This window comes from the organism of the source record quoted next, unplaced genomic scaffold, assembly GCF_019419815.1.
Source record: "Pyrus x bretschneideri cultivar Hongxiangsu unplaced genomic scaffold, Pyrus_bretschneideri_v1 Contig40, whole genome shotgun sequence".
NCBI classification, from domain to species: Eukaryota; Viridiplantae; Streptophyta; class Magnoliopsida; order Rosales; family Rosaceae; genus Pyrus; species Pyrus x bretschneideri.
This window is the reverse complement of record NW_025999724.1, coordinates 4,465,023-4,478,196: the sequence shown is the minus strand read 5'-3', so window position 1 is coordinate 4,478,196 and position 13,174 is coordinate 4,465,023. Positions and strand designations below refer to the sequence as shown.

Genomic DNA, 13,174 nt, shown 5'->3' with positions numbered 1-13,174 from the left:
GCGCGGAACTTAAAAAAATTCAATAATGAGTTGCTATTTACGGGGTTACGTTCCACCTTAGGGAGCTCCTAGTTGTCGCACTCGTATTAATGGACTCACAACATCCAATTTGAGTTGTTGCATCACTCATACAGATGGTCACAACACCCCATAATTCATTCGCTATTTAGGAACAACGCATATTCGAGAATTCCAACTGTAGCAATTATATAGATGGACTAACAACTTCTTCTTCTTTTAATAGTAAATTGGGACACACTAAAATTTGCCATTTTCAGCACTAATCTTACCTTCTGCATCAATTTCATTAGGAAGGCCTACTTCCACTGTCAACCTCTCCACCTTTGCTTTTAGTGCTTCTACATTCAAAGCAGCAAGAATCTCCTCCTTTATCTTCGCTTCTGCTTTTTTTCTTTCTTCTGAACTTGATGAGCCTTTTGCTATATCCGCCCTCAACTCCTCTATTCTTCCACTAATACCGGCTTCATTCACAACTCTCTCAATCTCCTCATAAATCTCGGCGTTTGCCTTTACAATCTTCTCCTTCAGCTCTGGAGGAGCAGTCACCACATTTTTCTTTGTCACGCCGACAACCTCCAAGTTAGCTGACTTTAGGACCTCCATAAGCTCTTTCTCAACCCCCTCTACTTCTTCCATCAAGTCCTTATCCGTTGCTTCCCCTTTCGATGCCTTTTCTCGAGCATTCTTCAAAAGTTCCATCTTCTGTTTTAGCTCGGCTGGGATTCTCTGATTAATCTCGGCCTTCAGCTTCTGTTTTCTCTCCTCTACCTCTATAAGCCTGCTAACAATGTTTAGCTTTTCAAGCTTCTGCTTTAAGCCAAGGTATGCCCCTGGCTGCGACAAGTTATGGTTAAACTCCTGCATGATTTTGTCAACTTTCTCCTTCAAATTACGGTTAAGGGGCTGACTTGGTGTGTGTTCTGAGGCTTTAGATAATTCCAACTTCACTGCCTCGAGTTTCTCTTGCAAACCCATCGAAATAAATGCATTCGTCATCTCTTTGTCTACGTCTTGCTTCAGTTTTTCAATTGTTTGGATCGTAACAGGATCGGATGGTCCCTTTGCTTCCAGGATCTTCTTTTTTAAATTCTCAATTTCTGACTCTAAGTCAGCAGCCTTTGGCATGTTAACTTCGGAGGGCTTCATGTTGCGTTTCCTCTTCGGTTCCACTGGAATGCCTTCTTGATAACCTCCTATTGACCGGAATTTAAGCCTCCGATGCTGAAGCAACTCCTCTGTATTCATTTTTTCCAGTTCCTAGGTACATTTAATATAGAGGTAAGAGATAAATGAACGGAAACACCCGTGATTTGAGGACACACAGAGCAGTTTTTACTGTGTTTGACTAAGGCATGGAGTGTGCAAGTGCAACACATGATACAAGGACATGGTGATGTGCACACTATCTTTTATTTATATAGAACCAATCTGGACTCGATATATCTTACTTATGAAAGAGCCATATTTACCAAAATAATTATGCAGACAGGAGTCGTGGTTAAAATTATCGAATAAATGATCAACTTGATAAGTTTGCTCTCCTTCTAAGAAAATCCATGCATAATTCTTTGAAGCATTGAAAGAAATACCAACATGAGCGGACATGGGCAAACTTTTTCCGAAAGAGGTCTCTGGGGGATTCCGATAAATTAAACAGAAAGGAAAGTGAAAAATGGCCAAACTAAAACAAGAACTATTTAGAGGGAAGATTTCTTCTTTTGTTTTTTACCCTATCTCTGTGAGAAGATATGAAAATTTAACTTACCTTTATTGCCTGTGTGATTGTTGTCTTAATTTGTTGGGAAGTCCATGCAGGATCAGCATGCGCGCCACCAAGAGGCTCCTGTAACAGCAGCCACAGCATCGATAACAACCAAATAGAACACCATAAACTAGTTGTGGCTTATTAGTTTGTCGTCAATTTAAACACAGTAAACAAAAAGTGCATTAATTTCCCATAAAGTTTTCACTTGGAAATTAATAGTGCACGCATGAAACTCATATTTTCATGGCAATACTTCAAAGCTCTATACCACTACAAAGAAAGTAGAAATTGTGATCTTGTAATTCAAAAAAAATGAAGAAATCGTAAGAGCTTGAAAGAAGAAAGAAGAAGATTGAAGAACAAGGAAGGGGAGGAGAAAACGGCTTATCATATCATAAAAATTCCAACTGCTGAGAGTTAGTGGCAGCATTTGTTTTCTCACCTCACATTGTCATATTAATAAGACGATGTATGATTCATGAAGGAAAAACACTTACAGGAATGATCCCATCGGCAATTTTCAGTCTGTAATGCTCTTGAGCCGTTATCCTTAGTTTTTCTGCTGCCTAAACATTTTCAGAACTACGTTATGATTTAAGAAAAGGCCTAATCCCGAATACGCTCATACGTCAAGACTTCTAATACCTTAGGAGCTGCTTGGGAAGATTTCCACAATATTGCAGCACATGCTTCAGGGCTGCCCCGAGAAACAAAGGCACAAGAAATATGTTACAGAAACCATGGCATCAGGTCTGGAAAGGGACGATGATCAAAACTTAAAGCACCCCTCTATTCTAATGTTTCGTAAAATTATCCTTCTTAAGTAACAATGTTGGAGAAGTGGACCAAGTGAAGGAAGGTAGTATCACCTTGCAACATAGAAAGCAGAGTTCTCCAGCATAAACAGTTTATTGGAACAGGCAATGGCTAGAGCGCCACCTGAACCGCCTTCTCCAGTTACAACCGTTATAATGGGCACCTTCAGGCCAAACATAGTCCTCAAATTCTGTGCTATTGCCTCACCCTGCATAAAGAAAAAGTGAAAATGTTTATTCTGTGGTAACATGTTGACAAAGTAAAGAAATGGTCCTTCCGAAAAAAGATGAACTATTGATGGGAATTTGCAAATTAAGTAGAAAAGTTGCATACTCACTTGACCAAGTTCCTCAGATTTGAGATCAGCAAAGGCCCCAGGAGTGTCAACAAACGTAACAATAGGAAATCCGTGATGATCGGCATATTTCATCATTCTGAGAGCCTTCCGATAGCTGCTTGCAAAGTATGCTCAACAAAACATGGTTCAAAGTATGTTCTAACTAGTAACCTAATGAAAATATACTTGAAACATACCCGTGAGGAGTTGGCATTGCAAAGTTGCGAGCAATGTTCTCCTTGGTGTTTCTACCTTTCTGATGACCTATAAACATGTAGGATTTGCCATCCATGCTCCCAAGACCTGTCACAATAGCCGGATCATCATAGCCAGCACGATCTCCATGTAGTTCCACCCACTATAACATTTTCGTTTTGAGAGAAAAAAGTAAGAGCTCTGATTACTAATTGTTATGCAGTCATACAAACGGAAGTTCTAATCTGATGTATATCACCAACTACCTTCTCTGTAATGTTCAAAATATGATCAAGAACTGTCGGTCTGTTGGGATGTCGAGCGATAGATAGCCGTTGGATCGGTGTCAAATGTTTGTATAAGTCCTTCAGGGCCTGAACTTGAAGTAAAGAAGGATTGGAAGCCGCATCATTAAGATATTACCGATAAAATGTATGAATTTATTGTGAATTCTGATATAGTTCAATGAGTCAAAATCTTCTCAGCAGAGCCAGATATATGATCAAACACTTATGCCAAGTTTGAAATTATTTCGAACAACTTAAGGATGAAGTCAAATGTGAATTTCTCACACAGCTCATGCAATTTCACTCCGAGAAGCAACTTTGACAAATAGTAGGGATTGCCGGACTTGAATTCTCTACCTGTTGATACTTGTTCTCCAGTGCAGCAATTTGATCGCTGAAGTCCAGACCAGTTTCATCAGCCATTCCACGTATCTGCACGAAGAGGATCGAATAAACGCCAAAAATTTGAAAAAGGGCTCAAAGTATAAGCTGGTTGTTCATTTTACCGGTTCAATATTATGCAGAATATGCTCTAGGTAACAATAAAATCATGACAGCAACAAACCTCATTAATCTTTTTCTCGAGATCAACAAGTGGCTTCTCGAATGGTAGGGTAACTTGCTTTGGTTTCTCAGTCAGAGGCTTGAAATGAGACAGGTAACTCAAGTGGCCACTGCTGATGTTTGGATCGATATCATGAGGCCATGGATAATCATAGTTCTTCCCCTTTTTAATTTTCGCGCTAACATGAAACTTGCTCTGGTTTCTAATCCTATGAACTTCCAAATCCTTGGACCTGATTCCATTTGCCCTTGTAAAAGAACTTCTAAGCAATTCACTAGCAAAAAGATCCTTTCCTGAAAACGGATGGAACAATTCTAATCCACGATCTTCTCCTCCGCTTCTTCTTCCACAATTTCCAGCAATTAGTGATAGGGTAGTCATCTCATTAAACAACTCACTACCTTCTAAATCAATACATCACCTGCCAAATTTTCACATGCTGCACTCTGCATTTACACAAAAATGCAAGTTTCTTTGAAATTAGTACAGACCGACGGAACAAACTAGTGAATCAGAAAAGCTTTGATTCATTTGCCTGTTTCCGACACATGAATACCAAAGAGGGCAAACGGAAACACTTTTTCATGTTACTAGCGAAAGAAAAGCAAACGACCAACAATCACAAACTAAGCACACAAAATTTGAAGATAACAATGAAATTTTTAGATTAACTGCGAATGTATTGCAAATTTGTTTCATAATCAAGAATGCCCTTCGCCTTTGGAAATCCAAGCAAAAGGGGACCTGAATTCTCACCAGAGCCAGATCTTCCCTAATGAAAGAGTTACAATGAGGGCTTCAATTGGAAAAGTCAGGTAAACTTAAAAGAAGAAAAAGTAAAAGGAACCAACAACCAGATAAGGCCAAGCTGGAAAAGCAATAAACAATCAGCATCCATCACTCAATTTGTCTAGATAAAGGGCTATGAGAAGTGCCCAATTTAAACAAGTCCCTAATTAGGACATAAAATAATTAATTAACAACCTCACTACTCCATCAATATATACATAATACACATTCAGAATTCAAGTTCATGAGCTTACCACTGCATCCAAAACCACTTAATTCCCATGCGTATTAAGTCCTGCTTCAAAAGCTCAAACATTTTCATCTAAAACACAAAAAATAATCAAAAGGGCACATTAAAAACCATCAAATTTTCTTCCTTTCTGCTTTTACTCAATTTTCTGAGAAACCAAACAAGAAATAAGCATATGGGTACCTTAGAACTTAAGCAAAAACTGCAAAGGTCTTGACTTTTTAGCGCCAACAATCCAGATAAACTTCTGTAGCAAGACGTTTTCAGAAAAACAAAAATTGAAGAAGAGAATGTTGGCAAATTTTTTACTGTTTTTTTCCGTTGCCAGTTACAGGTTGGCTGCTAAATCCCGGTAAAGTGGGACAGTGGCAGAGCAGGTCTAGACGGAGGTGGAAAAAGGTGATTGGGAGGTGTGATGCACGTGCTTTGAACTTTGAAGGTGGATTGGATAGGATATGCAATGCTGCGTGGAGAAGATACGCCCATCGTCTAATGAGATGAGGATAACACTTCCACCTACATCGGGGCCTACTAAAAGAAAAACTATGTATATATACCGTCATTGAGGCAATGGAGTCGGTAAAGTTGACAATGAATTCCACGTAATTAGAGATCATGTATATGTTTATAAATAATTACGTTATTTCTTATATATTCAATTAATTTTATAGTGAAATTTTAATTTTTTTTCAAATAATACATTATGTGAATACATAATCTGCACAAGACATTATAGTGATACCGTACGCGTGTTATGAATTTTATTTTTTTTAATAAACGATATTATCTATACTAAAAGGAGAGGGTGGACTTGGCCTCACAATGGATTAGCAATAATGTGGTTCAAACTCGTCTTTGGCGAAAATTGAACCTAATACCTCTCACTTACAAGTGAAAAATAATAATACTAGACCATAGTATTAAGTGGTATAAAGAATAATAATAGACGCGTTTTATGTTAACATTCTTAGATAGATGCAAGTGTTGGACGGCCCTGGAAGTTAAGGGATTCTTTTTCCACCCAATGATTGCTTTCTTTAGTCAAAACCAAACCAAATCGGCCACTACAATTCGAACTCTACATCATGAATTCAGTCAGATTGATGCCCATTCCTAAGACTGGTCCTTGCCATTCGATGGATGAGGCATCACAACATTCAGAAAATTTGGATACGGTAAAATTGTTTTTTGATACCATCAACATCGATAGTGTGGGAAGAGGTGATTAGCCATTTGATATGGTAGGGCTCACATTTTCACTTTGTCGAAAGAGATATTCTCAATTTGACAGTATAGGTTTAACCAAAAAAGAATTCAAGTCATATAGATTATATTAGCCATCTCTAGCCAAAGATATATAGGTCACTTTTAGTATGAATGTGTGTAAAGTGCATATTCAGAAAGAGCTATTTATAGATTCGAGGGCTACTTACAAGTAGCAAGTATTTAAATATCTGAAAAGCTTTTCGTGGAATTCACGTGAGCATTCTATCTCTTTCTTCTCAATATTTTTTTTTTCTCTAGCCAAAGATATATAGGTCACTTTTAGTCTGAATGTGTGTAAAGTGCATCTTCAGAAAGAGCTATTTATAGGTTCGAGGACTGCTTACAAGTAGCAAGTATTTAAATATCTGAAAAGCTTTTCGTGGAACTCACGTGAGCATTCTATCTCTTTCTTCTCAATATTTTTTTTTCTCTAAATAAATCAATTTTTTTTTGGATTTTGGTTGCATGTAATTTGATAATCTGCTTGTATAGTAATTAGTATCCTATATTCCATATGATAATGAACTCTTGTGCCAATTTTTTTAAACAAAGTGGCAGTCTATAAAAATTGCTCAAACTAAGTTGTAGAATTTTGCAAGTGAATTGGCCAAATAAAACTGAAAACATTGAGAAGCCCAACAAAATTGGGCTGAAGAATAACTTCAAATCAGAAGCCCAACAAAACTGGGCTGAAGGCCCTTTTTCGATTCCAACCCGAAAAACCGAAAACATTTCAACGAAATGGTTCGGTTTCTCTGTTCTTTTCCCTTCCCATACCGTTCGATTCGGTTTTCGAACAAACCATTTCACTTCGGTTTTCGTACCCTACAACTAATACTTAAAAAAAGAGAGGAACAATCAGGGTTGGGAACACTCACTGAGGCATTTCAACCTCTATTGACCACGAATCTAACTTCCTACTTCCATATCAGTAATAGATTTCGAATCTAAAACCTTTAATTTTTAATTTGAATAAAACTTTGCAATCTGTCTTTTACCACTGACCAGCTCCTAGTTACCCCTGCAACTAATACTATCAAACAGAAACACCCAAAATTTCTAGCTACGCCAGCGCAAGAGGGTCCTTTGACACATTGTCACAGATCAAAGATATGTTCAAAAAGCTACAGCTAGAAACAAAGTATATAAGATTGGGATTAAGCGTATCAATTTGGAATTTTGCAATGGAGTGTGGGACCCTAGGAATATAACAAAACTAGAATGGTGCAAAAACTAGAGCGCAAGCAAAGGCCAAATATCAAATATAAATACTTCCACTTTACACGCAGACCGAATCATTTCATTTGCATAAGTTTTGCTGCACCTCCCTTCTTCAAGCTTTGCAGGTGAGAGCATCTTTCTCTTTTGCAAGAACAAAATTTGACTTCATGTTTTATTGCATCAAATAGTTAACTGATTGGATTAAATTCTGTTCTTTTTATGAGCTTTACTTATCTGAGTTTATTGTTTCTGAATCAATTTTTGTCTTGTCAATTTAGGCACACTGAACCGAGTTCATTTCTTGAGCTGAAAACCTGAAACTGAAGGTAACCCTGTTGCATAATTTGATCACTTGGAAGATATAACTGCTGGGTTTTGTTTAATATGTCTCATATTCTTGGAGTTGTGATTAAATTTGATAACTTGATTCTGTAAATATCTGGGTTTTACTTTTTGGTGATTCTGGTGAAATGTTTTTGAAAAGTTTTAATGAGTGAATTTGGAGCATGACTGGTTTGATGGTGTTTTTGTCCGGTAATTTTCGGATTAGTGTGTCAAAGTTATTGTCTTTATCATCCTTATTTGATTGTTGGGGTGTCACACTTCAGGAATTTTTGCTTTATTTGATTCTTTGGTAATACAGCACGCTAAATTGAAAATCACTAGAATATGCAATAACACCATATCATCAATACTAACTGTTTTCGATGATTCTATTGCAGCACTTGCAGATGACAATGGAAGTTCGGGGAGGAGATGAGATTCATAATTGTGCGATCAAGCTGGTTAGTTTTACTTCTTTCATTTTTTTTTTTTTTTCAATTTTGTTTGCCTTAAATATTCTCATATTCAAAATCTTTCTGGCTAATTAAATTAAGACTAGGAGAGTTGATTATGTTGAGTTTGAATTGTAGAGAGATAATCCTGAGAAAAGAAGAGACAAGGTTTACATTGGCTGTGGGGCTGGGTTTGGAGGTGACAGGCCTTTGGCAGCTCTTAAATTGCTACAGAGGGTCAAGGAGCTGAACTATATCGTGCTTGAATGTCTAGCAGAACGTACTCTTGCCGAGAGGTATCAAGTTATGGTGTCGGGTGGTGATGGTTATGACTCTAGGAGTATGTATCTGTTATTCATAGATGCCTTATGATCTTCTTCATTTATTAATTAGGTTTATGTTAATTATTTTGGTTAACATTTGCCACTTGCTTCTGTTGGTCATCCTCTGGTACATTTCAATGACTCTGCAGTTTCTGATTGGATGCGGTTGCTTCTACCTTTGGCTGTTGAGAGTGAAACCTGCATAATCACCAACATGGGTGCAAGTGAGAAATGCAGTCTGCAAAATTCTAACTTTTTCTCTTGACTACAAATTTCTGCTAAGTGGAGCTTTTTATTTGTCTGAATATTTTCCTTTGTTTTTGTGGCAAGTGGATCCACATGGCGCACAAGAGAAGGTTATAGAGATCGCCGGCAGCTTGGGGCTGAACATTTCTGTTGCTGTGGCTCATGAGGTTTCTATTACAAACACAGGTAATTAGTAGTGAACTTTTCTAAATCAAATATATAACGATATGCGGTTTCCTACAGACCAAGTATGACACAGTCCTTATTTCAACAGAGGCTTATTACAGGATTGAATTACACTTTTTCCCGTTTTATATAAAGACAATCCATTTCTTACAATACACATGTTTCAATTGTCTATGTAGGTTCAGGATCCTCTCATGAGAAGTCATATATCATGGAAGGTGTAAGAACCTTATACTCTTGCATAACTTTCGTTCGTTCATGATTTGTGTATAGGCAATGTTTTTTGTTTTTTGTTTTCTGATGCCATCACATGTTAGTAACACAATTGTGGGAATCCTTTCTTTCCATGAGCATTTTACTCCAGAAATCATGTGAAGCGTGCAAACTAGTGTTAATATTATGTTTCTTGTGAATCATATGAAGAGTGGGTTTGACTAATAGAGATTGATTCCTGTTCTCTTTTCCTTTTATATTGTACTTGTAAACAGTAGACCTCATATTTTGTTCTAATTCCTGAAGGGTATTAGCACGTATCTGGGAGCAGCTCCAATTGTCGAATGTTTGGAAAAGTATCAACCAAATGTAATAATTACTTCACGGGTTGCAGATGCTGCCTTATTTTTAGCACCTATGGTAAGAAATTTGACCGCTTAGGATATATCTTTTATTGTTTCTAGGAAAAATATCATAGCCTTGTGTGAGGGGTGTGCAACTCAAAGCCAAGCATTGAGCGGGCAGAATGAGTGCACTTACCAGTTACCACCACATGACACTTAGTGCTGGAGTTTATTCTGAAAAAAAATGAAAGAAAAAAAAAATGTACCTTGTTTAGTAAAATGTGTACATCTATACCTTTTCTCAAGCTTGCTTTATTGCTCAAATTCTGTATGCTAAATCCTTAATCAGTTTTCTCAGAGGAAAAGTAGTCTTGGTCATTAATTCAAGTAAATGAAGCCTTTGATACTTATTGCGATGGTTACTTAAATCTTTTCAACCATAAGACGTATAGTTTATATTTGGTCCTGCAGTAATGAACTACAAAAGGTCATATTATCTGTTGACTGATATAAAGGTCATATCGTCTATCGGTCCTTTATGATCATATGTTATAAAAGATGAAATATTGTTGAAGTTTTTTTAGGAAAAGATGAGTACCTTATAGTTTTATCAAAATGGACTGCAGTGATTGAACAAAATCAAATTTTTCTTTTTGTGGTAAAATTATGTGAGCTAATGAAGTATATGCTCAAAGACACACTGATTATTTGTACTGTTGGCCTAATTGCTTGGAGTAATTCTATCTTTATCTGAAATTATATTTTAATACTAATGATTCTATAAAATATTTAGTCCTCTTGCTTGGTTACTATTTCTGTACTTATTTCCTTTGAGAAGGAATGCTGAATGATATTACTGGGGTATTGATTAGATCTACGAACTCGGTTGGAACTGGGACAATCTGGAGCAGCTAGCACAGGGGTCTCTGGCAGGCCATCTTCTAGAGTGTGGCTGTCAACTAACAGGAGGCTACTTCATGCATCCAGGTGATTTTTTATTTTTGTTAAACTCCACCTTAGCACAGTATGGAGTTACTAAGATAGAATTACAACTTATTTTTTTTTGTTCATGTGATTTCTTTATGCAAGCATTTTCTCTTTCTGTAGGAGACAAATCTCGAGATATGTCTTTATCTCAGCTCCTGGATTTATCACTTCCTTATGCTGAAATTAGCTCTGATGGAAAAGTATGTGTGGCGAAGGCAGAGGGTAGTGGTGGAATTTTAAATATAAGTACTTGTGCTCAACAACTTCTGTATGAGGTTGGAGATCCAGGTGCTTATGTTACTCCTGACGTGGTAAGTTGTACTAGTGTATTCAAGCATTTGTTATGGAGAACAGGGGAAAAATAAGAAACTAAAAATAATGTTCTATAGTGCAGACAATTGATATTCGGGATGTTTCATTTTACCCGTTATCAAGTTGTAAGGTTATCTGTGCTGGAGCAAAACCATCTGCAGTATCAGTGCCTGATAAACTGCTGCGGTTGGTTCCAAAAGTAAGATTCTGGTGGTTTATGATTAAGTTTGAACAAATGCATAAAAACTGAAAGGTTCAGTTTTCTCTGCATGTAAGCACTTTAATACTGTTATTGGCGAATACTCAACTTTCTAGTTTTCAGGACTTCGGTTGGAAAGGATGGGGAGAAATATCGTACGGCGGATATGAATGCGTTAAACGTGCCAAGGCTGCAGAGTTTCTGGTAGATAAACTCAAAACCTTTAAACTGTGTGACTCTGCGAATATGTGAAAATTTAGTTAGTTTTGACTTTTTCGAATGGCATCCTTCATATTGATTCCGCTTTACTTGAAACCTCCAACCAGTTTAGCTATTTCCTGTTTCCATATCAACTAGGTTCGATCATGGATTGAAGAAGTAATTCCTGGTGTTAGCAGCCATGTAATTTCATATATAATTGGGCTTGATAGCTTGAAGGCAACCAGTCTTAGTGACAATGCTTCATCTCGGATGGTTAGCGACATCAGGTTACGCATGGATGGGTTATTCAAGCTAAAGGAACATGCAGTCCAATTTATTAGAGAGTTTACTGCTTTGTATACAAATGGACCAGCTGGTGGTGGTGGTATCAGGTAAATTTCGCATCAGGCTTTGCATAATTTTTCCTCCCAAATTAGCATTTTGTTGCTTAAGAAAGTTGAACTTCGCCTTTCTCGTTTTTGTGGCTTGGCAGCCTTTTAAATTATCTGTTACATGACTATACTGTATTTAATCAATGCAGCACCGGACACAAGAAAGAGATAATCCTTGAAAAATATTTGGTATTCCCTTGCTCTCTCTCCTCACCTCCGCAATTATTAACCCTTTTGATTTTCTTTCAACAACCTATTCGATGAACTTGAAACTTTGACCATAAGTAGCGTATTGTCATTATTAGTTTTTAAACCCCTTCCCCTTTTTTTCTTGTTGATCATTTTTCCTTATTGTACCCCTTGAAGTTAACCAAACTTGTAATAGTTTTGACTGATAAGGTCAGGTTTTCAATCAAATTGGTGATAGATTTTTGTTACACTCATAACAGTATGTGGTGGAAGTGAAGAAATTCTGAAGAAAAAAATAAATTTGTCTGATCTTTCAGGTCAAGCGGGAACACGTACTATGGCGGACTGCAGTAAAGCACACCAAAGCGATAGATTCAAGTAATTTAGGAATCCGAGTTGAAGGTGGCACAAATATCTGTCCTCTGTATGAGTCTGCATTGCCAATGACACATTCTAATGAAGTCAATTCTTCTACAAATTTGGATAACCGATTTTCTGGCAGTGCAAAATCTCCTGCTCCATCTGGTCGGAAGATTCCACTCTATGATGTAGCACATGTCCGGGCTGGAGACAAAGGAAATGACTTGAATTTTTCCATCATCCCTCATTTTCCTCCAGATATAGTGAGATTAAAGTCGATCGTAACACCCCAGTGGGTAAAGCAAGTGGTCTCAGCCCTTCTAAACTCGTCTTCGTTCCCAGACATGGATGCTATCAACGAAAGAGACAAATGGATCCATGAAAATGTAAAGGTGGAAATTTATGAAGTTAGGGGAATCCGATCACTAAATGTTGTGGTTCGGGACATTCTTGACGGTGGTGTAAACTGCTCTAGAAGGATTGACCGACACGGAAAGACCACCTCAGATCTCATACTGTGCCAGCAAGTTGTGTTGCCTCCATGGTTGGGTCGTTCCAATACTCTTATAGCATGATTTCCTCTAATGGGGTGACTTATGATTTAATTCTTGTATTCTAGAGTTGAATGTGAAACATTTTGATTCTCAGAATTCTTGGTTTTGATGATTTGTAAGTTATGTTTTCATTCAGATAAAGAGAAAAAGAGTCATGTATTCCAACTTCTAGCAACGTATGTGCTGCTGAAGAATGGAAAAAGTTCCACATCGAAAAATTGACAAAATAAAATACGATGTATAATGGTCTTATTACCAAATTGCACTGAGACTTTTTATAATGAAATCTCACACCTGATGTGCTAGTAGGTAGCGATGTACAAATCAAGGACAATGATTAGTAATGGGTCGTTGGTTCGTCTCTCTTGATATTTACTAAT

At 37.2% G+C, this 13,174-nt stretch overlaps 2 protein-coding genes across 7 annotated transcripts; one reads left to right on the top strand and one right to left on the bottom strand.

Moving 5' to 3' along the window:
- Positions 1-135: 135 nt before the first annotated feature.
- Positions 136-5,479, bottom strand: LOC125469105 (acetyl-coenzyme A carboxylase carboxyl transferase subunit alpha, chloroplastic-like). Of its 4 annotated transcripts, none has more exons than XM_048566055.1 (12): positions 5,209-5,479; positions 5,030-5,070; positions 3,987-4,432; positions 3,779-3,853; positions 3,401-3,508; positions 3,137-3,297; positions 2,940-3,054; positions 2,656-2,810; positions 2,432-2,483; positions 2,284-2,352; positions 1,787-1,864; positions 136-1,278 (listed from the first exon to the last, which is right to left on the bottom strand). In XM_048566055.1, exons 3-12 carry the CDS (start codon positions 4,365-4,367, stop codon positions 259-261), a joined length of 2,214 nt encoding a protein of 737 aa, XP_048422012.1. In that variant the 5' UTR covers positions 4,368-4,432; positions 5,030-5,070; positions 5,209-5,479; the 3' UTR covers positions 136-258. The 4 variants fall into 4 exon arrangements, with proteins under 4 accessions (XP_048422012.1, XP_048422011.1, XP_048422013.1 ...); XM_048566054.1 differs by having other exon boundaries at positions 5,030-5,097; positions 5,209-5,478; XM_048566056.1 differs by lacking the exon at positions 5,030-5,070.
- A 2,064-nt stretch (positions 5,480-7,543) lies between these two features.
- LOC103932335 lies at positions 7,544-13,080 on the top strand. 3 transcript variants are annotated; one of them, XM_048566175.1, is made up of 15 exons: positions 7,544-7,637; positions 7,791-7,838; positions 8,235-8,297; positions 8,427-8,628; positions 8,761-8,835; positions 8,942-9,043; positions 9,223-9,263; positions 9,563-9,676; positions 10,473-10,587; positions 10,708-10,898; positions 10,982-11,098; positions 11,222-11,302; positions 11,456-11,691; positions 11,841-11,880; positions 12,198-13,080. In XM_048566175.1, exons 3-15 carry the CDS (start codon positions 8,244-8,246, stop codon positions 12,813-12,815), a joined length of 1,986 nt encoding a protein of 661 aa, XP_048422132.1. In that variant the 5' UTR covers positions 7,544-7,637; positions 7,791-7,838; positions 8,235-8,243; the 3' UTR covers positions 12,816-13,080. The 3 variants fall into 3 exon arrangements, with proteins under 3 accessions (XP_048422132.1, XP_048422134.1, XP_048422133.1); XM_048566177.1 differs by having other exon boundaries at positions 7,589-7,637; positions 8,427-8,584; XM_048566176.1 differs by having other exon boundaries at positions 7,589-7,637; positions 10,977-11,098; positions 11,578-11,691.
- The last annotated feature ends 94 nt before the right edge of the window (positions 13,081-13,174 follow it).